The sequence below is a fragment of the Manis pentadactyla genome, chromosome 19, assembly GCF_030020395.1.
Source record: "Manis pentadactyla isolate mManPen7 chromosome 19, mManPen7.hap1, whole genome shotgun sequence".
NCBI classification, from domain to species: Eukaryota; Metazoa; Chordata; class Mammalia; order Pholidota; family Manidae; genus Manis; species Manis pentadactyla.
In genome coordinates, this window is record NC_080037.1 from 1,294,083 (window position 1) to 1,317,337 (window position 23,255).

The window sequence follows — 23,255 nt, forward strand, 5'->3', positions numbered from 1 at the left end:
GAAGGGTTCTGGTCACAAGCTTTGAAGGCAGACTTAAGTCCAAGCTTCAGCTGTGTCATTTCGGGCTCCATGACTTCAGCAGCTTGGAGCTCCGGTTTTCTCATGAGATTTTGCATGAGATTCTGCTTTGAAGGTTATGTGAGATCCTTTAGGCAATGTACTAAACATGGTTCCTGGAACCTGGAAGGAAATGATGATGGTAGCGATGACAGGGACGGGTCAGATCATGAAGGTGATGGGGTAAGCGTGCTCACATCTGCCAGAGGGCAGTAAGTACCTACTGATTCTGGTCTGACTGTCTCCATTAGGCTGATGCTCCGACCGTAATAAGCGGAGTAGAGTTCTGTCAGGAACTGATAGAAGAAAAGTGTACCTGTATTGCAATGGATGTTGGTATAATAACATTTAAAAGTGACTTCAGACTTTTAATAGTTCACACATCTTCTTCTTCCTTCCACATGTCCCAGCCACCATACCCTTGATGAGAGTAAGAAGAGTGGTTTATAATCCAAGTTCTGGACCTAGACTGCCTGGTGCAAATCTGGGCTCAGACGCTTTCTAGCTGTGTTACTTTTGGAAAGTCATGTGCCCTCTCTGTGCCTCATCTTTCTCATTTGTATGAAGGGGTAATAATCATTCCTACCTCATATAGATCAGTTGTCATGAAATCGTAGAACAGTGCCTAGCATACAATAGACCGATAAATGTTAGCTGTAATGGTAAAGGTGATTCTTCCATCTAAATGTGCTTAAATTATGTTTTATGTCAGTTATATCTCAGTTAAAATCTCTTAAAAATGTGTTCAAATAATTTAATATTTATCTGATAATTTGTGGGCTAGAAAGTGACTTTCACATTTATTATTGCCTGTGTAAATTGTCAGACTCATTCTGACCGAGGTGTAAGTGACTGAAAGCAGGTCAGTGAACTGTCCTGCCTGAGGGTGTCAGCATCGGCGTTCCGTCTTGGGCTTGAGGGAAACATTGAAATGATAAGTGAAATTCAGGCATCTTAAAGAGCCAGCTGGGCAAGACGCTGAGCGAGGTGACATGCTCGGGGTCGCTCCTGCGTCATACAGTGACCTGCAAACAACCCCTACCCCGGTTACAGCACTTGCTGAAGGCGCACACAGTGCAGGACAGACCCCTCAGAAAGCTCTGTGCTAGTCATGGGCGGAGGTGGGTGCTGTGGACTTTGTGCCCCTGCTGGCTGTTTGCAGAGAGACCGGACCTTGCGACCTCATCCCCCTTCCTGTTGCGCTTGTTTTCTGTGCTCCCCCACAGCCAGCAGTCGCTCATGAGCAACTGTTTAAAATGCTTCCACGGCTTCCACTGGTCACCTGGATACTACCCCAGGTCCCATGGAACCAAGAAAGGTAAACGCAGGTCCGTGGGTAGGTCATTTGATCTCGAAAAGGAGATGCCAACCGATCAAGTAGACAGAGCGTCCTTCACGGTAAAAGGCAAGCCTTCTGTCCATTTCACTGTGCCTCTGTGTTAGACTGAAACACCACCTTCTCGTGTCTGACGTGCACCCTCGCCCGTGTTTCCTCTGTGGTTTGAGCTAGTTTTCCAGGAGTGGAGATAAACTGACCCCACGCTGAGCCAGCTTCGCGGAGTCCAGCTGCCCTTATGTCAGAGGGGGAGGGCAGGGGTGGTGGTTGCAGGCTGAGGCCCATACAGGGCTGGGGAGAGGGCTCCACCCCTGCCCAGTGGCCGCTTGATCTAACCAGTGAATGGCCGGCCCAGCCTGCAGCCCTTATCTGGGAATGAAGCCTGAGCCCACCTAGGATTTGCAGACCTCCTCCCATCAGTCAGAAGGAAGAGGAAGCTCTGGGGGAATGCTGGCTCCAGGGCCGGGGGGGAGGGGAGGGACCTGCCTCTGAACGCTGAGGGGACCTGGGCGATTTCCTTTGCCACTAACCTTCGGTTTTATATCCACAAAGTGGGGAAAGTAATTCCTTCTAAGGGCACTGCGAGGATTAATCCTAACACGTGTAAAGTTCCTGGCACAAAGCTGGCACACGGTAACGATAGCCGTTGCTATGGTTACTTCGAGGCCGTTTGTAGCGCAGGCATTAGATGTTGCTTCCGGAAGCTCAGGTTGAGTGAAAGCCTCAGCCCTGGGGGAGCGCTCATCATTTTATTTCTGCTCAGATGAAATCAACTCTCCCATAGGATGTAGATGCCAAAAGAAACTAAAATGGCAAAGAAAAGTCTGTTATCCAGAGCACAGAAGGAATAAGTCATTTTGAATAATTACATTTTAGGTTTACTTCTTTAAGTATCTAAGCTATTTTCTTTTAATCACTTTGGATGTAAATCTTTCTGAACATTATAACCTCTCCAGGCCCTTTTAAAAACAGGGGCTGAGTAGTAAGTCTTCCTAAACCATTTCTAAACCTTTATTTCCAATCAACTGAGATTTTACAAGCGTCAACAACGTCAGCATTGTGTGTAGTGTGCGAGCAGACAGACTCTAAATGAAGGCCTATGAGGTGTATGATACCATCTGCAAGGGAAGACGCTGAGCCTTCACGCATGGATTTGTGACACCTACACCGGTCATCCGGGAACCTTCTCACTTTCTTAATTCTTGGCCATGCTGTCGTTAGGAGATGGTTGGAAATCTGAGTTCTGGCCAGGAAAGACATAACTGTCCTAGTGTGAAGCCCTATGCTGGCCTTGTCCCCACAATCTGATAGCATCTGACATAAACGCCAAGCTGTGGCCTGGTGTTTCCAGCCTCCTCCCAGTTTGCGGGACCTCCCCAGGTGTGCGTGAGCAAAACTTTAATAGCACAGAGGGCCAGGGAGTGTAAGTAACCCTTTCAGCACGCTGGACAAATTGTGACTTGTAAAAATGCTTATGAGAACATTTCCTTTAGAAATGTATATAATAGGATGTTTTTAAAGCAGGAAATAAAAATCTGCAACGGAACTGTCACAACCATCTATCACAAGAAGAGCTTCAATCTGAGGCTAAAATTTCAGAAACTCTGAACCCAGCATGCGCTGTCCTGTTTGTAGTGCTGATTTTGAGCAGATTTTGTGATTCAGTAAGATTTTTGAAGCTGTTCTGGTCAATTACCTATAAAAGTTTATCTCCCGGTGAATTTTAATATTATTCTTTAATTTGGTTTATAGTCTCGCATTTTAAATGTGAGTTGCATTTTGAATACTACACCCCAAAATCAGTTCTGTGATATTTAGGTGTCTGCTGGGAAGCAAGCAGACTCTGAATAAAAAATAAATAGAATTCCCACCCAAGACTGTTCTTTGCATCTAAGTGTTGCAAATTCTCTATGAGAACTTAGTCTTCCAGGTTTTTCCAAAATATTCCAGTGCTTGACATAATGTAGGCAGTTACATTTCTCTTCTCATCTGAATATTTTGACTTTGTATAGGTACTTCTTTGAGCATATGAGAAACACCTGAAATAAACTGTAATGGCTAATATAATAATTCTCATAAATCTCAAAAATGTGAGCCTTCCTTCCAGTGGTTCTCACGCCTTATGCTATACAGCCGGCTCTTCACAAAACACCAGCCTTCTAATTTGCCCAAGTACAGCTTCTGAAGGAATGTTCTGAATCTCTGAATCCACACTGAAGCATTCACTAAGATTACTAAATGGAGAGGAAAAGAGCCATTCAAAGAACGTCACGGGGGAGGATTCCCTGGACGGCGTCTTATTGAGCAGAGCCGCCCGGAATCAAGTTCCCTTTCCCAAGGCTGCCATGCACCATTTTACATTTGAAAAAAAGTACTGAGACCCTTTTGGCAATTAATTAGTTCATCATGACAAGAGTAAACGAATTACAGAGCCCACTGTGGATGGAGCAGGAAGTGAACGGAAAGTAAATGTATGATGAAGGCTGTGCTGTGTTAAGCATTTGCTCCGCTGAGAAGCTGAACAGGGGCTTTCTGTGCTCGGTACAGTCACCTTTCCTGTCCGTTTCTCCTCTTCTCAGTTAAGGTTTCTAGCTTTTTGTATATCAACCATACTTCAGTTTTTTAAAAAAAGTTCTACCTTTTTATTTTGATTACAAAGCCGAAATTGGGTTCATCGAAAAAAATGCATTCACTAATGCTTTCTTCCTCTAGATAACTGTTTATATATCATACCTCATATTATATAGGTTACCAGTCAAAGATACAACATGCCTATTTTATTCCAGACTGAATGCAAAATAAAATGCTTCAAGGTGAAAAGAATAAAAACCTTGATAAATCATCCCCAAACTATCTTATTGGTAATCTTCACTTCGTATGTTACAGAATCTATCCCCATGTGCAAATCTGTATTGTACACTACTTGTTTCAAGATGCCCGTAATTCATCTTTTTGTGGCATAAACTTGATTAAAAACATTCATTTAATAATTTGAAATTTATAGTTAACTCACATAAGAATGTGAGACTCTCAATATACTTTGGTCAACTCAGTAGACATTTAAAAACCCCTATGTGCTCAAATACATCTGGATATGAAGCCCTGGCCATTTAAAAATGAGTTTGATACTATTAGATGTTATCAGTCTCACTGTTATATCCAGCCGGCGTTACAGCCGCTCAGTGACTCTTAGATGTTTATACTGGTTGGTTCTCACTATGGATGAACAGTGTGCTCTGGCTGTCGCTTCTCCACTGACGTGGGCTCAGGGGAAACTCAGAGGTGAAATCCATCACACCTAGGGCACCAGCACGGCCCCTGGTCCGCTGGGCTGTGAGCCCTACAGGGTCTCGGACTGTACGTGCACTTGGCCCAGAGCCCGGGACACAATGGGAATGAGGCGACATCACCGTCATCACTGAACTCGACAGAGGGGCTGAGGGACGGGCTGGAAGGAGACTGCACGTGATCTTCCCTCGCTCTGAAATGTGTCGATTTTGCTGGTGACCGTGAGCAGTTACCTAATCGTATTACCAGTTTTACCACCTTTAGAACAGATACGTCGCCACCTTCACTGTCCCACGGGTGTTGAGAGAACTTCAGGTGCATCTCGTCAGAATTAAAATGTAAAGGGAAGAGGCTGGATCAACCGCAGCACGGCCGGGAGAGGACACGGCTGAAGCTCTAGGGTGCGTGTCCACGTTTCCACGGGCTGCGTGGCACTGCGCAGGTGCCAGACAGGCCACATATCTTCTCCAGCCCTCACAACCACAGAAATGGTATATCATTACATTACCGCTGGAAAAAGGATTATATCATCTTTGTTACAAATGAGAAAAAAGGCCAAAAGGAAGGTAAAGAAACTCCCGTATTCACACTGCCAACAAGCGATACAACCAAGAAATCTCAGTTCCGACCACCAGACTCATGTACTTTCCCCCACAGGCGGCAGGACGAGAGTCAGTAGTTGCAGAGTCTCACAAATGTCTAATTAAAGGTTGTGAATACTGTAATTTACATGTACTTAGCAGTGCTTTTCTCTCATATAGCTCAGGATTGCAGATCAGGGAATGAGTGCTAACATCTAGGCTGGTGTCTGACAGGTGCGCATGGATTTATCCAAAAAAAGAGGAAGAACTTCAGAAGTTAGCTCTCACCCTCCACAGAATGACACACGTGTCCTTTTGAGAGCCTGTGAGGCAATGGAGAGAATGCCACTTTCTACTCTAGGAATCCCCTGGGATGTGTTAGCAGTTGGAACAGTGGAAGGTCCGTGTCCAGAAACATCCGTTTTTTACCTGGTGAGGCCAGGAGGCACGAAGCACCGAGCGGGGGCCGGGGCTCGGCTCTCCAGAGCCCCAGCCCGCAGCCTGCCCTGCGGGTGCCCGTCGGCAGGGGAGGCCGGGCTGCCGGGCAGCGATCCTTTTCAGGCCTGTCTGTGCGTCCGACAAGGCCGTTGTGTAACTCCGGAGGTAACGCTTCCTGATTGGCAAAGACGCTTCCTCATAAACTCCTTTTTCTCTTTTGATTTAGACTGGAATAATATTGTTCCAGTTATTTAAGCTTTTAACATTTCTCGGCTCTTGATAATTTTAACACTCGAATCCCTTTGATCAACAGGGTGAAAGGTCACCTATGGCAAACATTGGCTGTCAGTGTCAAACTATCTTCTATTTGGCGGTGGGAGGTGTACAACAGAGCCCCATGTAAGCTTTTCGCTAGTACATGGGTCACAAACCCAGTGCCTGCAGCAGCCAGGAGGGCGAGTCCGTGAGAATGGAGTCCAGAGGGGCTGGTGATCAGCCAGCCAGTGTCCTGTCCAAAGGGGCGGCCAGGACTCAGGTCCAGGCAGGATTTTGATCCAAGGTCCCCAGATCTCCAGGCTTTGATTTTTGAAGAGAAGCTGGCAGTACTGGTTCTTTGTATATCTCCATGTTAGCATTGGCATTTAATCTGTTTAAACGCCGTGCAGTCCTCACAGGACGCACCCAGGAGCTAAGCCTTGACCTTGTGTCTAGCCCACAGTACCTGCAACCCTAAGAGCTCAGGGAACCCCCCCCCCGGGGCACCGAGCACCTCCTCCATCCAGGCGCCGTGGAAGTCATGGGAGACGCTGCGACAGCCCAGCACCTGCTTCTGAGGGGCCCCCATGCTGGCCACAGAGATATGCACAATGCGAGTCATGATTATCTAGTGGGGAAAATGGGATTAATTGCATAATCACACACATATTTAATGAGGTGTTGTGATGAGTGCGGTGAAAGAAAAAAATAGGTAGCAAAATTAGAGCTCAGAGGAGGAATAAGCATCCAAGAAGGCTGGCCTCCGAAGGATGCGCACCCGTTGGCTGAAAGGAAGAACAGGAGGAGCGCCCGGGCAGAGGGGGTGGCGCCTGCCAAGACCCTGAGCTGGGGCCGAACTCGGCAAGTCTGGGGAACTAAAAGGTGGCTCAAGTGAATGACGCGTGTGAACAAGGGGAAAGTCCCACATGGACATAGGGGTGGGTCACATTTGGGCCTGGGGTCCACGTTAGGGCTTTTGTGAAGTAAGAAGCCATTGTCAGGATTGTGGGCAGAAACACTGCAAAGTAGTAAGGCCTGAGGTTTGCAGGGGTCATTCTGCTTCCAGGCTGGGAAACGGACGGGGAGGCCGTTCTGTGCCAGAATCCCGTGGACCAGTTAATGGGCTAATTCTGGGGTCTGGATTTTTCCCAGGGTGGTGGCAGCAGAGATACAGAGAAGAGTGCAGACCTGGGGTAGATTTTGGAGGTCGTAGGTCACTGTCGGAGTACAGAATGCACGCGGCAGAGAGGGGTGGCGGCAGACGGCAGACATGAACGGCTTCGGCTGCCGTGCCGTGAGCCGGGGCTTCACCCCGTGGGTGAGACAGAGCCCTGGAAGGCACAGGGAAGCAGTTGGCACGGGTGAATCTGTGTTGAGCTAATGACTGAATCAGTCTCCTGTCTTCAGTCGAGACTTTATGATCCAACTACAACCAGACCTCTTTACGCTGTGCCACCAGCTTGATTGGCACCAACAAACTGCTGGCGTCTGAGAGCGTTGGAATCCGCCTTCATCCTCTCTCAGGCAGCTAAGTCGCCACTGCACTATTACTTCAAGTCTGGCTGTATTCTCTCCCATGCCCAGGCAGGGGAGCTCTGCCCCGTGGAGACTGCAGGGCACTTTTTGGGGGTGAGGGAACCGCTCTGAGCCTTGATTGTGATGGCAGCTGTAGAACTCCACACATCTGTCAAAGCTCAGCACTGAGAATACTTAAAATTGGGCGGATTTTTTGTATGTAATCTATACATCAATAAAGATGATGTGAGAGAGAGGGGTGGGGGAGGAACAGTGAGGAGAAAAGGAGCAGGACGGGGGAAGGGAAGGAAGGAGCCACTTCTGTTTCCAGAAAGCAGAGTCGCTTCAGTAAGAACAGTCTCCAGGCGTCTCCGTGCCGTCCTGGTCTTTAGGCCCCTCGCCCTGATCTCGTTGTCTGCCTGTGTCTACACCCCTTGGCCTCCCCCGCCACCCCAAGGAATCTATCAAGCCTTGGTGTGAGCAGACAGAAGTGCATCCCCCAGAGAAACCTGGCATCAGCTGAGGACACCGGGGTGCTCCCCTGATTGAGGGGAGCCTCAGGCAGGGGAACTGCCCCCCACCCTGCCCTCTGCGGCGCTGCCCTCTCCCTCCCCTTCCTGGCCTCGCTTGCTCCATCACTCGCAACGTCTTCCTTCTGTTGTTGAAAGCCCCACGCCACCAGCGTGACCGTCCCCTCTCTTCTGTAAGGAAGGCCACTTTCTTCATCCTCCCAGCCCCCCACCTGCAGGGAAACCACACGTAGAGGAAGGTGTTAACAGGTCCTCTGGGCACGCAGAGGGCGGAAGGGATACATCTACAGTTCAGAGGGTGGACACAGTGCATACCCACAAGGAAAGCTGGACAGCGCACGGGAGCTGGACCCCAAGACTCTAGGAAGAGCGGGATGATCGGGTGGTGACAGAGCAAAAACAGGGCTGATGGCGACAGCAGCTGGAAAGAAGTAAGAAATACAGAGCGAAACAGAGCAATATGTAAGCAGTTCTGAGGGTTCTTACGTCCCGTGCAGCAGGCGGTTAAATAGAAGATGTCTCGTCAAGCACCACAGAGAAAATACAACCCACGTCCTGAGATGACTTGGTGATCAAAGCTGATTCAGTTCTCTGACTATATTTAAATGATAATCATTCGGACACCCTGGGAAATTAACTTGCTCACCCGTAACTAATGCACTAGTAACGTGTCTTATTCACCCAGGTCGCCAAGGACTGAAAGCTTTATAATGACAAAGACCAGGGAGTCTTTCCAGGCGATGAAGGCTCACCGTGGAAAGGCATTCTGGTCTCCGTAGAGACGGTGCCCCCACGGGCCTGGGGGTGGTGAGGAGGCCCTCAGGAGCTTCCAGATGCTGAATGGCCTCCACTCTTCCAGGGGCTTCTTACCCCGACCGCACGTTCCCTGTGGAGAGGATGGACGGTGCGGTAGCCCCCGGCCACGAGTACACCTACGAGTGGGTCATCACCGAGGACAGCGGGCCCACCGACCAGGACCCCTCGTGCCTCACGCACATCTACTACTCCTACGAAAACCTGATACAGGACTTCAACTCTGGGCTGATCGGACCTCTGCTTATTTGTAAGAAAGGTAAGCAAAAAAATCCACAGCAACAAAGATGTTAGGGAGGCGAGAAGCACTAGGGTAGAATAAGCCAGGGGGAGTCTCGGCACCCATGGGAGATCAAGCAGAAGGAGAGGGGGGGAAGCCAGATGGCTGCTTGACGTTGGCGTCTAGGGTCTGGATTCTGCCTCTGTCTCCTCTGATCCCCCCTTCCGCTCAGTCCCGGGAGCCCCTCCTCAGCAAACCCCGTGTGAGACGCCCTGGTGCCGTGCCCTAAGCTCTGCAGCACGCCCTCCGGGGAGCCCTTTCTGAGCATACACAGCAGCCCGCTCTCTGTGGGGAGTGCTTGGGCAGCACTTGCACTAACACCTGAGGTTTGGGTCGGTAATTTTTGTCTCTAAACACAGAGAACTCCAACTTCCTTTCTTATAAGCAAGCCAGACACTTTGGGGGGTCAGCTCCAAACAAAGTCGGTTTAACATTATAGGAAACTTCCTCAGCTAGGCTTCTTACGGGCAGGCTTCAAGCCTTCCTTTCACCCCAAGAGAATTAGCTCATCTTGTGTGAAAACAACCAGCGAACTGCAGTGACTACACTGTGGGGGGTAGTGTGACGGACTTGCCACCCGTTTCCACGTGCGCGCGCGTGCACACACACACACACACACACACACACACACACACACACTCCTAATTCATTATTCACTCTACAGGTGTGCGTTTTCATCACCAGGTATGTGAAGATAGTATGATGGCGTTGAAAACAATTTAAACTTACCGAAAGCTCTTCTTTCATTTTACTATCAGCTGCATTTTTTTCTTCATATGAGAATGGCTTCATCTTGACCCCCTCAGCCAATTCTCTGGCACCCCATCACACGCACAAGCAAGGTGGCTGTGTCAAACTTGGGGTGTACCCGTGTGCTGCCCCAGCGGCACTGGAGGAGACAAACATTTTTACCAAAGCCTTGTGTTACACAGCCACAAAATCTTTTCTCTGTGCCAGATCAAATTTACCTTGAAAGCCCCATTCCTCAAGGAATTCCCCCAGTTCCTGAGCTGCCAGAGAACGCATTTCATGTGGCAGCAGGATGTGAGTAAGTCCCATGTCACATGACTTGATAAAGTCACTGTTTTTTAAGATGAGAACCTCTTCAAATTGACATCTTTATGACTGGTGGCCTGCCTGACACTCCCGGCTGTCCAGGAACAGCTCACGAGAGTCTTCTGTCTGGGGTGCTGGGGAATGCATGCCTCTCCCTCACAGGTACCCTCACTGAGGACGGCATTCAGAAGATGTTTGACAGGCAATATGTGCTGATGTTCGCTGTGTTTGATGAAAGCAAGAGCTGGAGGCGGCCATCGTCACCGTCACCCTCCCTCATGTACACCGTCAACGGCTACGTGAACGGCACGATGCCAGGTAACTCGTAGCCCTGGGGTCCCGCCGCCGTCTCAAGGCTCTAGGGGAGCTGACCATACATGCTCGTGGCTTCCAACTCCCGATAGGCAAGGCAATGTGATGTAGTTCAGTGGTTCTCGACTTTATCATCTTTTTTCTTAACCAGTAAGTACAACGGACAAGTCGGAAGCCCCCTAAGGGAAGGCGTGTGCAGCCTTCCTAGCTGCGTGTGCTGAGCAGGGCACTCTGGCTGCACCTGCGGGGTGGACGCCAGGACGTCAGCCCAGCCTCCTCCAGGGAGCTCTGCCTGGTGCCCATGCCTCTAACAGAGAGGGAGCCCTGCAGGACAGGAACCTCACCCAGTAGCAGGAGTGGTCAACAGGAGGACTGCAGCGAGGACACTCACGGTGAGGGTGAGCAGAGACTAGGAGAAACACCCACACGCAGAAGTGCCGCCAGCGTCTCAAGTGAGGAATATCCACTACGCCGGCGATGTTAGCTCTTTTTATTTGCATGAGCACTATTGCGACAAAACAAAATCGTAGCAACTGTTAAGAGAGAAAATAAATACCAACTCCCACCTAGACTCCCTCTACTTCTCTGATAGAAATTACTTAGAGCCAAAGGTCCTGAGGGAAGAAAATGAAGAAATGGAAATATCACTTTTTAAATAAGCCATACTTCAAAACGCTCACCTTAATGAGATCTGAGTTCGAACCTCGCTCACTTCCCTACCTTATGTGGTCCACAACAGCTGGCTGTCTTAAATGTGCTTATTTACAAACATGGGTTTATCTTCTGTCCGGGTGCAGAGGGTGTGTGAGAATTTTTCACGTGTACGATTGCATGTCTAGTGCTGTGGGCCTCAGGAGAGCCGTTGAAAGAGAAGTTGTACCTGTGCCCTAGCAGAGGGAATCATCTGTGTAAATATATAAAATCCCCCCCCCAAAAATATGCAAAAACCAGAAAGTAATAGCTGATCAGGGCACAGAGTTTGTGAGTTTATAGTTGAAAAAGAGTTGTTGGGGCTTAAGATAGACGGGGCTGGGAAACACCGTTAGTGGGAACTGAAACGTTAACGCTTGTAAACTGCCTTATAGAGCAGTATGAATCGAACAAGTGTTATAAATGCCAATACAGATGTATTCGTGCTCAATTCAATGTGAGCGTTTCTTTGGGGTGGATAAATGCTTCCAACAAAGCCTCCTACCTTGTGTCTTCTGGTTCCCACCATGACACCAGGAATCCCTGCTTTAATACGACCGTCCCCCAGAATACAAGACCCTCAGCCCAGCCCCTCTGTGGGTAAAGGACAGGCTCTTAGCCCTACGATCCAGTACCTAGTGACCATGGATCTGAAATTTAAGAACCAAGCCAAGGATAGAAGCCAGGGTTGGACTCGCCCGTGGTGCAAATTAGCATTTTCCAGTCACTGTGGGCACAGGGCAGTCACTGCGGGCACAGGGCAGTCACTGAGGGCACAGGGCACACACCTCTGCTTTTGTTCCCAGTTCTCATCACTCCATCCAGAAAATGCTCCCAGAGGTCCAGCATAATGAGGACCTGTCCACTGCATTTTAAGGAGACCACCTGAGCCCAGGTCGGGTCTACACTGACCAACCACCCAAGCCTTCTCAGAACTTCCCTGGTTCTAACACTGAAAGTCCTGTGTCCTGGGAAAACCCTCGGTCCTGGGGAAGCCAGGATGGCTGGCTACCTACTCGGTTCCCTCCTTGGGGTAAACCTTTGCATTCCCTGTGTTTCTGGACTACAGCCCCTGCTCCGGGCTCTGTTCTCACCTCGACAGTCCCACTTACTGCAATGAGTTGTGACTGGTGTTTACCTGCCACTTGGGTGTCTGCTTTCCCAGGACAGGAGCCACAGTTGGCGTGTCTGTGCCACCTGAGCCTTGCACAATGCCTGATGCATGGCAAGTGCCCAGTACATATGTGGGTGAGGGAACTTTTTATCACAGTGCCAACTGCCCATTGTGACCCCCATCTCTCCCTCTCCTCAGATATTACGGTTTGTGCCTATGACCAAGTCAGCTGGCATCTGATCGGGATGAGCTCTGGGCCAGAACTCTTCTCCATTCATTTCAGTGGTCAAGTCTTGGAGCAGAACCACCATAAGATCTCCGCCGTCACCCTTGTCAGTGCCACGTCCACGACCGCGAACATGACCGTGAGCCCGGAGGGCAGGTGGAGTGTGTCGTCCCTCATCCCAAGGCACTTTCAAGGCAAGAGATTCTCCCAACAGTCTTGCTTACGGATGTGGGGTCCTTTCTTCCTGGGGACTGACCTCCTCATTCTCCCTTTCAAGCCACCCACACTACATGCCTTGGTCCCTGAGATCAGAATTTAGATACTCTGCTGTTTAGAATTTCAAAAGAGTGAGATACTTATAACCCATTAGTTGAGGATGAGGAAGTGGGGGAATTGACAAAAACCTTTCAAAATGAAGCAAAAGCTGGGGTGGTCTCTCCTTCCTCAAAAGGAGAAAGGAGGAAGGAAACTGATGGTACATAGAAGTGTTTTTTCTTGGGGTATTTAAGACGCAGCCGAAGGAAAAGACCGAGTGGTCGAACAAGTCAAACACCCGCCGATCGTAGAAGCTCTAAGTTACAGGACGAGTGAAAGTTTTAACATGAAGATTGTCTTTTACAAGATGAGCAAAGCCTGGCACAAAGAGGAGTCCAGTGGATGGGTGTCCAGTGGGAACAACATCGTACCTAAGCAGCTGAGCGGTGGGCTCTAGAGAACATAGGTGCAGCCTGGGTTGTTACGTGGTATCATAAATAAAATAATTTATTATTCTATTACGCATTGTTGCTTTAAAACTGCTGGAAGCAGGGTTTGTGTAAACAGACTAAAATATAAGCGAATGAGATCACTATAGAAAATAACATACCAAAATAATGAGTATAAAAGCAAGACACTTTTATGGGATCACTTCTTTCTGTTCACACTGAACAGTCAAAATTATATCTGAGGCAATGAAAACTGTCACAATATCCCTGAAAGACACAGTCCCAAATAAAAATAAAATGGATACAAACAACAAAACTAATATTATTAAGGTTAAGTACTTTTTGTATTAACTTTAATTTTTAACAGCAATTTAATACAGTAAGTACTAGTATGAGCTCCATTGAACAAATAAAGGAACAGAGGACAGGAAAAATGAAAAATCCACAGACCTTAGGCATAAGGTTTTAAGTATCTGGAAATTGGAAGAATTTTCCTTCTCCGAAAGAAACAAAGGAAATCCCTCCAGCCCATCCTCTCTGGCTTTTTATTCTTACCCCCTTCTCCACTGCACTAAAAAAGCTCCAAATGAAAATGTTTTAAAATTGCCTGAGCATTACTTTCACTGTTATTCTTTGACGTTCCCATAAATGTATTTAAAAGATACGCACTTTTATCAGCCTCAAATTTTTCTCTCAAACTCTTTCACTGTCTTTATGTCCTAACTCAGCTGGGATACAGGCTTACATAGACATTAAAAACTGTGCAAAGAAAACCAGAAATCCGAAGACATTAACTCGGGACCAGAGGCGGCACATTAAGAGGTGGGAATACTTCATCGCTGCAGAGGAAGTCATCTGGGATTATGCGCCTGTAATACCAGCGAATATAGACAAGTGAGTTTTGGGGGCTCTTACTATTGAGCAAAGGTTCAAGATATGCCCCAGAGGGTCCTAGATGCATGGGGCAAATGTCACGGTTGACATGTGTAGGATTCCATTCAGGTCTTCTTGTCCAGATCAATCTGGAATTACTCCAAACTCACTGAGTGAGCAATAAAGTTTATCTTTTTTGTGGTATGCCTCAGTCCCTTCTCTTTTGTGTATCTAAGAATAACTGACAGAACTGAAATAGGATTCCAGGTCTCTCTGGCAATAATCAGTGCTTTTTATTGTGTAATATAAATACATAAATGGACAAACTCTTACTGAGCTTCTGTACTAAGGCAATGAAGAGGACCAAGGGGAAAGGCTGCCCTCCAAATCCTTTACTGTAGTAGCTACAGAAGATGGGCGAAGGTAGTTGCTTTCCAGATGACAAGATTTATTGAAGAATGGTAGAAGGGATAGCCCAACAGCACTGAACTACATCTAAATTAATATAACCGAATATTTAGAAAATGCAGGGGGGCTAAAGAGGTGGGGTTGAAGGGATAGGGTACGTGAAAGAGAACTTCACTGTAATCAAAATCATTTGTATTGGTATTCAATACAATACATCCCATATAGTAAAATACAGTAAAAGCTTCCTGGAATGGGAAAATATTTTTAGAGATTGAGAAATACCTAGAAAGCCAATATGGCACCATAAATTGAGTGATAAGAAACACTTAAGAAAATTCATAATGCATCTTATCCTTATCCTTTCATCCAAGTAGACCTTTTCCCAGAGATAATCGAAGGTCAACTCCAGCAACCAGAGTGGTCGGAAGATCTAAACAGCTGTTTCTAACAATTTTATTAATGGTGGAAGAGACAGAGCAGAGGTTTCAGTTTTCCAACTAGAAAGAGGATATTGGGACTTTGCAAGTCACCTAAAGAATTTTTTTTAGAAAACTAGCATTTTAGCTAATCCAAGAGGAGAAATTCTAAGCAAAGGGTTTCCCTATCCTTCTGGGGGGGCTACTTGAGAAAATGGCTTAATTTTTTTTTAAATTTCATTTCACTTTAAGAAAATACAGATCTCTGCATTTGGATAATTTCTCAAACCAAATTGGAAAACATTATAAGAAGGTTGTCTATAAACAGTATCAAGATGAGTCCTTCACCAAACGCCTGGAGAATTCCAATACTGAAGATGGGATCTTGGGCCCCATTATCAGAGCCCAGGTCAGAGACACACTCAAAGTAAGTAAGAAATACAGAACCATGGAAGAAATTAATAGTGAAAGACAGATTATAATTACTGGTTATTTGTTTGTTTTAAAAAGAAAAATGTGCTCATGTCATTTTAAATTCAAATACAGTTTTATTTTTTATTTAGCATTTGTGCTTATTTATAGCTTGCCTCATAATAGAAAGAATCTGAGATAGTTTGTTGAATTATAAAGGAATAAACAAAGAGTCAGTGTAATTGGGTGAAAGATACTATGGGGACAAAGAAAAGAAAATCAAGGATAAGTATGAAACACATACCATATGCTCCTTTAAGGTTGCTTGCAAATTTTACCTTAAGCTTCCTAGCAGCCAAAGTAAAAAGGAAATATGTCAGGGGAAGATTCACAGTCATAAAAAAAAAAAAAAGCATAGTTTAAAATTCTGGGATGATGATGGAACAGGAGGTCACTGTGGTACCATCTTCTCGTGTACAAACCAAGGCAGCAGGTACATCCAATACAACTAACTCTGAAAATAACCTGAAGATTGCAGAACAGACCTCCCTCAGCTAACAAAACAGAGAAGGCCACACTGAGAAGGGTAAAGGGGCAGAGTGCAGTCAGCTGGCATCTAAACTCTTCCCCATCTCAACCCATAAGCAGGAGGGAATGAGGAACGGAGTGGGGATGGATGAACCCCCTGCACCTGGCATGCCTCGTCTTGGGATCTGCACCAGGAAGACGAACCCCCATAATGTCTGGCTTTGAAAATCCCACAGCCAGAATCACACTGAATGGTGAAAAGCTAAAAAGCTAAAAGCTTTTCCTCTAAGATCAGGATCAAGGATGTCCACTCTTACCACTTTTATTCAACATAGTGCTGGAAGTCCCAGCCATGGCAATCAGACAAGAAAAAGAAATAAAAGGCATCCAGATAGGGAAGGAGTAAAACTCTCACTATTTGCAGATGACATGATATTATATTTACAGAAAACCCTAAAGGCTCCACCAAAAAACTATTAGAACTAATAAATGAATTGAGTAAAGTCACAGAATACAAAACATTATACCAAAATCCATTGCATTTCTATATACAAATAACAAACTAGCAGAAGGAGAAAGTAAGAGAACAATCCCACTTATAATTGCATCAAAAAGAATAAAAAACCTGGCAATCAATCTAACCAAAGAGATGGAAGACCTATACTCTGAAAACTTTAAGGCATTGATGAAAGAAATTGAAGGTGAAACAGATGGAAAACTATTCCATGCTCATGGAAAGTAAGAATTAATGTAAAATGGCTATCCTGCCCAAAGCAATCTACAGATTCACTGCAAACCCTATCAATACACCAAAGGCATTTTTCACAAAACCCAAACAAAAAAATCTGAAAGCTTGTATGAGACCTCAAAAGACACTGTTTAGCCAAAACTATCTTGAGAAAGAACAAATCTGGAGGTATTATACTCCCTGATTCCGAACTACACTACAAACTGCAATGATATAACAGCATGGTACTGGCACAAAAGCAGACACATAGATCAATGGAACAGAATAGAGAGCCCAGAAATAATCTCACATTTATGTGATCAGTTAGTATATGACAAAAGAGGAAAGAATATACAGTGGGGAAAAGACAACTTGTTTAATAAATGATGCTGGAAAAAAATGATGCTACATGCAAAAGAATGAAACTGGCTCACTGTCTCATCCCATATACAAAAATAAATTTTAAATGGATTAAATATCCAAATATAAGATCTGAAACCATAAAGCTCCCAGAAGAAAACACAGGCTGTAAACTCTTGAAACATCAGCTTTAGCTATTTTTCTAGATGTCTCCCCAGCCGAGGGAAACAAAAGCAAAAATAAGCAAATGAGACCACATCAAACCAAAAAGCCTCTACACAGCAAAGGACACCATCGACAAAATGTAAAGGCAACGTCCTGAATGGGAGGATGTATTTGCATGAGATCTATCCAATAAGGAATTAATATCCAACACGCTTAAAGAACTCATACAACTCAACACCAAAAAACCCCCCAAATAATCCAATTAAAAAATGGGCAGGGCACCTGAATAGATATTGTTCCAAAAAGAAATACAGATGCCAACAGGCACATGAAAGATGCTCCACATCACTCACCAGGGGAACGCATATCAAAACCACAATGATGTGTCACCTCACACCAGTCAGAATGGCCTATGCCAGATAGATGAGAAATAACAAGTGTTGGTGAGGAAAGGGAAGCCTCGGGCAATGCTGGTGGGAATGTAAGCAGTATGGAGGTTCCTCGAAAAATCAAAAATAGAAATACTATATGGCCCAGTAATTCCACTTCTGGGTATTTACTGAAAGAAAATGAAAACACTAATTCAAATAGTTACATGCACCCCTGTGTATATTGCAGCATTATTTACAATAGCCAAGATATGGAAGCATCGTAAGTGCCCATCAATAGATGAACAGACCAAGAAGATGTGGTCCATCTTTGGGTTATTAGTCAGACATAAAAATACTGGATTATTACTCCAACGGATTATTATTCAGGCATAAAAATAATGAAATCTTGTGATCAACATGAATGGGCCTAGAGGGTTTTATGTTATTTGAAATATGTCAGACAGAGAAAAACAAATACCATTTGATTTCACTTATATCTGGAACATAAAATACAAATGAACATACAAACAAAACAGAAAGAGACTCACAAATAGAGAGAACAGACAGGTGCTTCCTGTCGGGAAGGAGGTGGAGGGGGTGCACCAAATAGTTGAAGGGAGTCAAGAGGTACAAACTTTTGATTATAAAATAAATCATGGGGATGAAAGTACAAAATGGGGAATATAGTCAATATTATTGTCATATCTTTGTGTGTTGACAGATGCTAACTATAATTTTTGCAGTGAGCATTTAGTAATATATATTATTGATGAATCACTATGTTGTATGTTTGAAACCACTATAGTACTGTGTATCAGCTATGCTTCAATTAAAAAAAGAAAAAAGCAGGTTCCCCTGATACTAGACCTGAGAGGAAGTTATCCATGGATCCTTAAAAAGGGGATGCAGTGGGTGGAATCTTTAATAAAATCCCTACCACTGGCACAGTAAGTTTAACAAGTTGCATAGCTTTTTAAAATAATGTTTCTTGTTATAGCTGAGAACATAACAGTGAACACAACTGAGTAAAAAGAATTCTTCAATGTGTTCTCAGTACACAGTCCTCTGATTGGTCTCTGATCAAGGCAAACTTCCATATGTATCAAGAGCACTGAGTCTTTTCGGACAGTTTTCTTTAAATGTTGCGTCACATCATTGAGCTGCTAATAAGAACTGGGCAGCAGAGAAATGAAAGTTGTAAAGTTGGGCAAGACTCTAGCGTGCAGGCAGCCCCCAGGTTAAGGGTGGTCCCAGTGCTCTGCCAATCAGCCAAGACGGAGATAAGATGGAGGTTCTCCTCTGAAGATCAAGGAACCCAGCCAGGACCCCTGGACCCGCCAGCTCCTCCCTGCACGGTCAGGGGGCTCACCTGGGAGGGTATCTGCAGACAAGGCCAGCTCTGTTTGCTCAAGAAGAACCGAAGGACAGAAAGGAGCCTCTGTCTGTTCCTCTTTCCCTTCCCCACTCGGCCCCCTTTTAAGGGCTCTTAACAAGTGGGAATATGCCTCTTGGTGAGTCAGGATCTGTCTGCTCGTCACGCCCCCGAGGAGACGGCTTCCAGGAGGCCTGGCAGGCTGGGAGAGGGGGCAGGCGGGAGGGCGGGTGTGGTGCCGGCTGACAGGGTGGGGCGGGTGGGGAAGGCTCGGAGAGGGTGCTACCACGAGGAGGGTGCTGCCCCTCGGCTCAGGCTTCTTCCCTGTCCACCCCACTGGGGGGTGAGCCCCCTCAGAGGCCCCGTCAGGTGGCGGGAGAGGCTGCTGCTCAGATACACAGAACAAGTCCGCACACACACCCGGCCCCCAGCGAGAGGACGTCCAAGGCTGCCGTCCTGAACTGGTGCTCGGGATGGACTGTAAGTCCTGAAATAATGAATTCGAGTTGACTTTGCAGATCGTGTTCAGAAACATGGCCAGCCGCACGTACAGCATCTACCCCCACGGAGTGACCTTCTCGCCTTATGACGACGACGCCGACGCTCCCTCCGCCTCAGGTTTGCATCTCCCACTTTCCTCCATGTGTCTCCAAGTGCCTCTTCTCTCTTCTGATCATGGTGTCTGAATGAAGTGCCTCTTCTCTCTTCTGATCATGGTGTCTGAATTTCCTCCATGTGTCTCCAAGTGCCTCTTCTCTCTTCTGATCATGGTGTCTGAATGAGGAGCTGCCACGCCTCTGCGCTGCCTCCCTGCCCGGTAGACGCGTGCGGGTCCCCGAAAAGCCACAGCCACGCCCTGCGCACCTCAGGGACGCGGCCCCCCTGGCAATGGCGCGGTCCGGTTCTTGGCATCTGCGGTGCATGGTCCGCGGGCCCCCAGGGCCCTCTGCGGTGGGGCTCCACCACAGAGGGAGACTCTCCCTTCCCCGAGCCCACTGGCTCCAGGGAGAGCTCAATTTTATTTATTTTCGTGAAATCATTTTGAAAGTGAAAACCATTTTCGCCGTGTTTCCCTTCAGGCAACAGCACCATGATCAGGGCAGTGCGGCCGGGGGAAACCTACACGTACAAGTGGAACATCCTGGAGTCGGACGAGCCCACGGAGAACGACGCCCAGTGCTTAACCAGGCCCTACTACAGCAACGTGGACGTCACCAGGGACACCGCCTCCGGGCTCATCGGACTGCTGCTCATTTGCAAGAGCAGATCCCTGGATAAGCGAGGCATACAGGTAACGGGCCCTTGAAGCAAGCTTTCAGAAATCCCAGGACTTCCTCCTGCAAAGAAAAGACTAGGTCTCCTTGCTAAATGACGGGGCTTTCCTTCTAGAGAACAGAAAATACTCATGTTTAATATGAAGCAACATTTGGCATGAATGTGATAACGTTTGTTCCTTTGGTTACTTCTTTGTCCTGTCTGCCTTCATCTGGACTCGGGCTGCACAAGGCAGGTCTACGGGGTGGTACTGGATTCTGTTTTAGTTTCCTGTTCCAGGTCTGCTTGGCGGTAGGATGAGCTTAGCCCCTCTTAGTTCTTCCTTTTGTCAAAAGGGTAACACCCCTCCTAAAACCGCACAGGGCTGTCTTGGGGCCCAGTGAGATGCCACCGAGCGGACGTGGGAAGCTCTGTGCCAATCCTTACTACTTTCAGAGACCTATACTAGGAAGAGATAAGAGGCGCTCGGGGGCACAGGTTCTGGCGAAGCTGGGCCTGGACGGCGGCCCACCTCTAGCGAGGCTCCCTCACACAGAGGAGCGTGAACTAAGACACGGGCCCTCTGGCTTTATCGTCACTGAAGAATAATAATGCCCTATTATTAACTCGAAGTTCCCAGACTACTAGGCTAAGCGATAGTCAAGGGCAGTCTTACCCCAAGGCATACAAAATAAATATGTGCCTAGAAAAATCCTAAACTGACATTTGGAAAGCCCTGATTTATTGAGCTGAGGAGGGGAGCAGCAGGTAGGGGGCTTTCCTTCTGCCACCTCCTGTGCCAGCCTCCGCGACTCTCTGGAGCCCAGCCAGTCCGTCCTTCAGGCTGAAAGGCGGCCAGTGAGAGAGAGAAACAGAATTAGAGCTGCCGCGAGGAAATGGAATTTTCCTGGTAGGATGGTTTAGTCCCTGACTTCCCTGACCCTCCCTGCTCGGTCTGCATGTCACCTTTGGCCCTAACGAGGGTGTCGCTCACAATGGGCTCTCGGAAACGCCTGGATCTGCGGCTCGGGTGGCCCGGGGCCTGTGCCCCTCACTTTCCGGGAACTCGGTGCTGCAGGCCACCGGCTGGGGCCTTCGTCACCGAGCACCGCGCTTTCACCCGCCAGAGGGCCGCGGACATCGAGCAGCAGGCTGTGTTCGCTGTGTTTGACGAGAACAAGAGCTGGTACATCGAGGACAACATCAGCAAGTTCTGTGAGAACCCCGACGAGGTGAAACGTGACGACCCCAAATTTTACGAATCGAACATCATGAGCAGTAAGTGGGGGCGCGGGGCACTGCTTCTGCCCACCGGCTTCTCACGCCTGTGAAGTGGGTCGCCCAGAGGCAGCGGCAGGCACCGGCCGCTCAGCCCGTGCCCTCGCCTCCGGGCTGGGCCTGGGTGAGGGACTCGCTGGGCAACACCGGAGCAGCCCTCTCCCAGTGAGGGGTCAGGGCCCGTGAGCCTCAGAGATCTTGGTCTCTTGCTCCAGATGTGTGGGGGCCGGTGGTGTGTGTGTGTGTGTGTGTGTGTGTGTGTGTGTGCACAGGCGGGAGCCCCGTGCAGGGAGGAGCAGGGAGGGGCTGTGTGTGTGTGTGTGTGTCTGTGTGCACAGGCGGGAGCCCCGTGCAGGGAGGAGCAGGGAGGGGCTGTGTGTGTGTGTGTGTCTGTGTGTGTGTGTGTGTGCACAGGCGGGAGCCCCGTGCAGGGAGGAGCAGGGAGGGGCTGTGTGTGTGTGTGTGTCTGTGTGTGTGTGTGTGTGCACAGGCGGGAGCCCCGTGCAGGGAGGAGCAGGGAGGGGCTGTGTGTGTGTGTGTGTCTGTGTGCACAGGTGGGAGCCCCGTGCAGGGAGGAGCAGGGAGGGGCTGTGTGTGTGTGTGTGTCTGTGTGCACAGGTGGGAGCCCCGTGCAGGGAGGAGCAGGGAGGGGCTGTGTGTGTGTGTGTGTGTCTGTGTGTGTGTGTCTGTGTGCACAGGCGGGAGCCCCGTGCAGGGAGGAGCAGGGAGGGGCTGTGTGTGTGTGTGTGTGTGTGTGTGTGTGTGTGTGTGTGCACAGGCGGGAGCCCCGTGCAGGGAGGAGCAGGGAGGGGCTGTGTGTGTGTGTGTGTCTGTGTGCACAGGTGGGAGCCCCGTGCAGGGAGGAGCAGGGAGGGGCTGTGTGTGTGTGTGTGTGTCTGTGTGTGTGTGTCTGTGTGCACAGGCGGGAGCCCCATGCAGGGAGGAGCAGGGAGGGGCTGTGTGTGTGTGTGTGTCTGTGTGCACAGGTGGGAGCCCCGTGCAGGGAGGAGCAGGGAGGGGCTGTGTGTGTGTGTGTGTCTGTGTGCACAGGTGGGAGCCCCGTGCAGGGAGGAGCAGGGAGGGGCTGTGTGTGTGTGTGTGTGTCTGTGTGTGTGTGTCTGTGTGCACAGGCGGGAGCCCCGTGCAGGGAGGAGCAGGGAGGGGCTGTGTGTGTGTGTGTGTGTGTGTGTGTGTGTGTGTGTGTGTGTGTGTGTGCACAGGCGGGAGCCCCGTGCAGGGAGGAGCAGGGAGGGGCTGTGTGTGTGTGTGTGTCTGTGTGCACAGGTGGGAGCCCCGTGCAGGGAGGAGCAGGGAGGGGCTGTGTGTGTGTGTGTGTGTCTGTGTGTGTGTGTCTGTGTGCACAGGCGGGAGCCCCATGCAGGGAGGAGCAGGGAGGGGCTGCAGGCCCCAGTCAGGGGCATCTGGGGATTCAGACTAGGTGCAAGGTGAGTCTCTTTATAGCCAGGGCAGAAACATGGTTAGGAACCTGGATTATCAAATCAAATGAAGGCAAAATGCGTAGAGGGAGCAACTGCCCTGGCAGCAAGCTCGGAAGGGATTCCCTGAGCCGAGGTCCGGGCACTGCTGCAGGTTTCGGGTTCCGGCTACAGGACGTGAGAGAGAAACCGCACAGAGCGGGTGGGGGGCACTGCCCCGTGGTGGGCGCCTGCCCTGCTCCCCGGAGAGAAGAGCCGCCGTGATCACCTCCCCTGACAGGTGGTCACACAGGGGGTGACTCCTCCACGGTCCATCCCTGTAGCTTCAGATGAGGATGATCACAGCCGCAGGCGCCCTGGAAATCATTATGAACAGGGAGTTATTCTCAGCCATCTTTGCATAATTTCGTTTTGGCAGTGATGCTGTCATAGTTCTAGAACAATGCTGTCCATCAGAAATC

At 48.4% G+C, this 23,255-nt stretch overlaps 1 protein-coding gene across 4 annotated transcripts in view; it reads left to right on the forward strand.

The window, feature by feature from the left end:
• The window catches only part of F5 (coagulation factor V), a 61,195-nt gene that overhangs the window by 10,808 nt on the left and 27,132 nt on the right, over positions 1–23,255 (forward strand). For 2 of the 4 annotated variants that reach the window (XM_036900567.2, XM_057495124.1), the window contains exons 4-11: positions 8,860–9,072; positions 10,312–10,467; positions 12,464–12,685; positions 13,924–14,089; positions 15,145–15,319; positions 19,345–19,444; positions 19,906–20,117; positions 21,208–21,358. In XM_036900567.2, the coding sequence (XP_036756462.2) occupies positions 8,860–9,072; positions 10,312–10,467; positions 12,464–12,685; positions 13,924–14,089; positions 15,145–15,319; positions 19,345–19,444; positions 19,906–20,117; positions 21,208–21,358 (1,395 nt within the window). Of the gene's footprint in view, positions 1–8,859; positions 9,073–10,311; positions 10,468–12,463; positions 12,686–13,923; positions 14,090–15,144; positions 15,320–19,344; positions 19,445–19,905; positions 20,118–21,207; positions 21,359–23,255 lie in introns of those variants that run through there. The other 2 variants (XM_057495123.1, XM_036900620.2) reach the window with 2 other exon arrangements.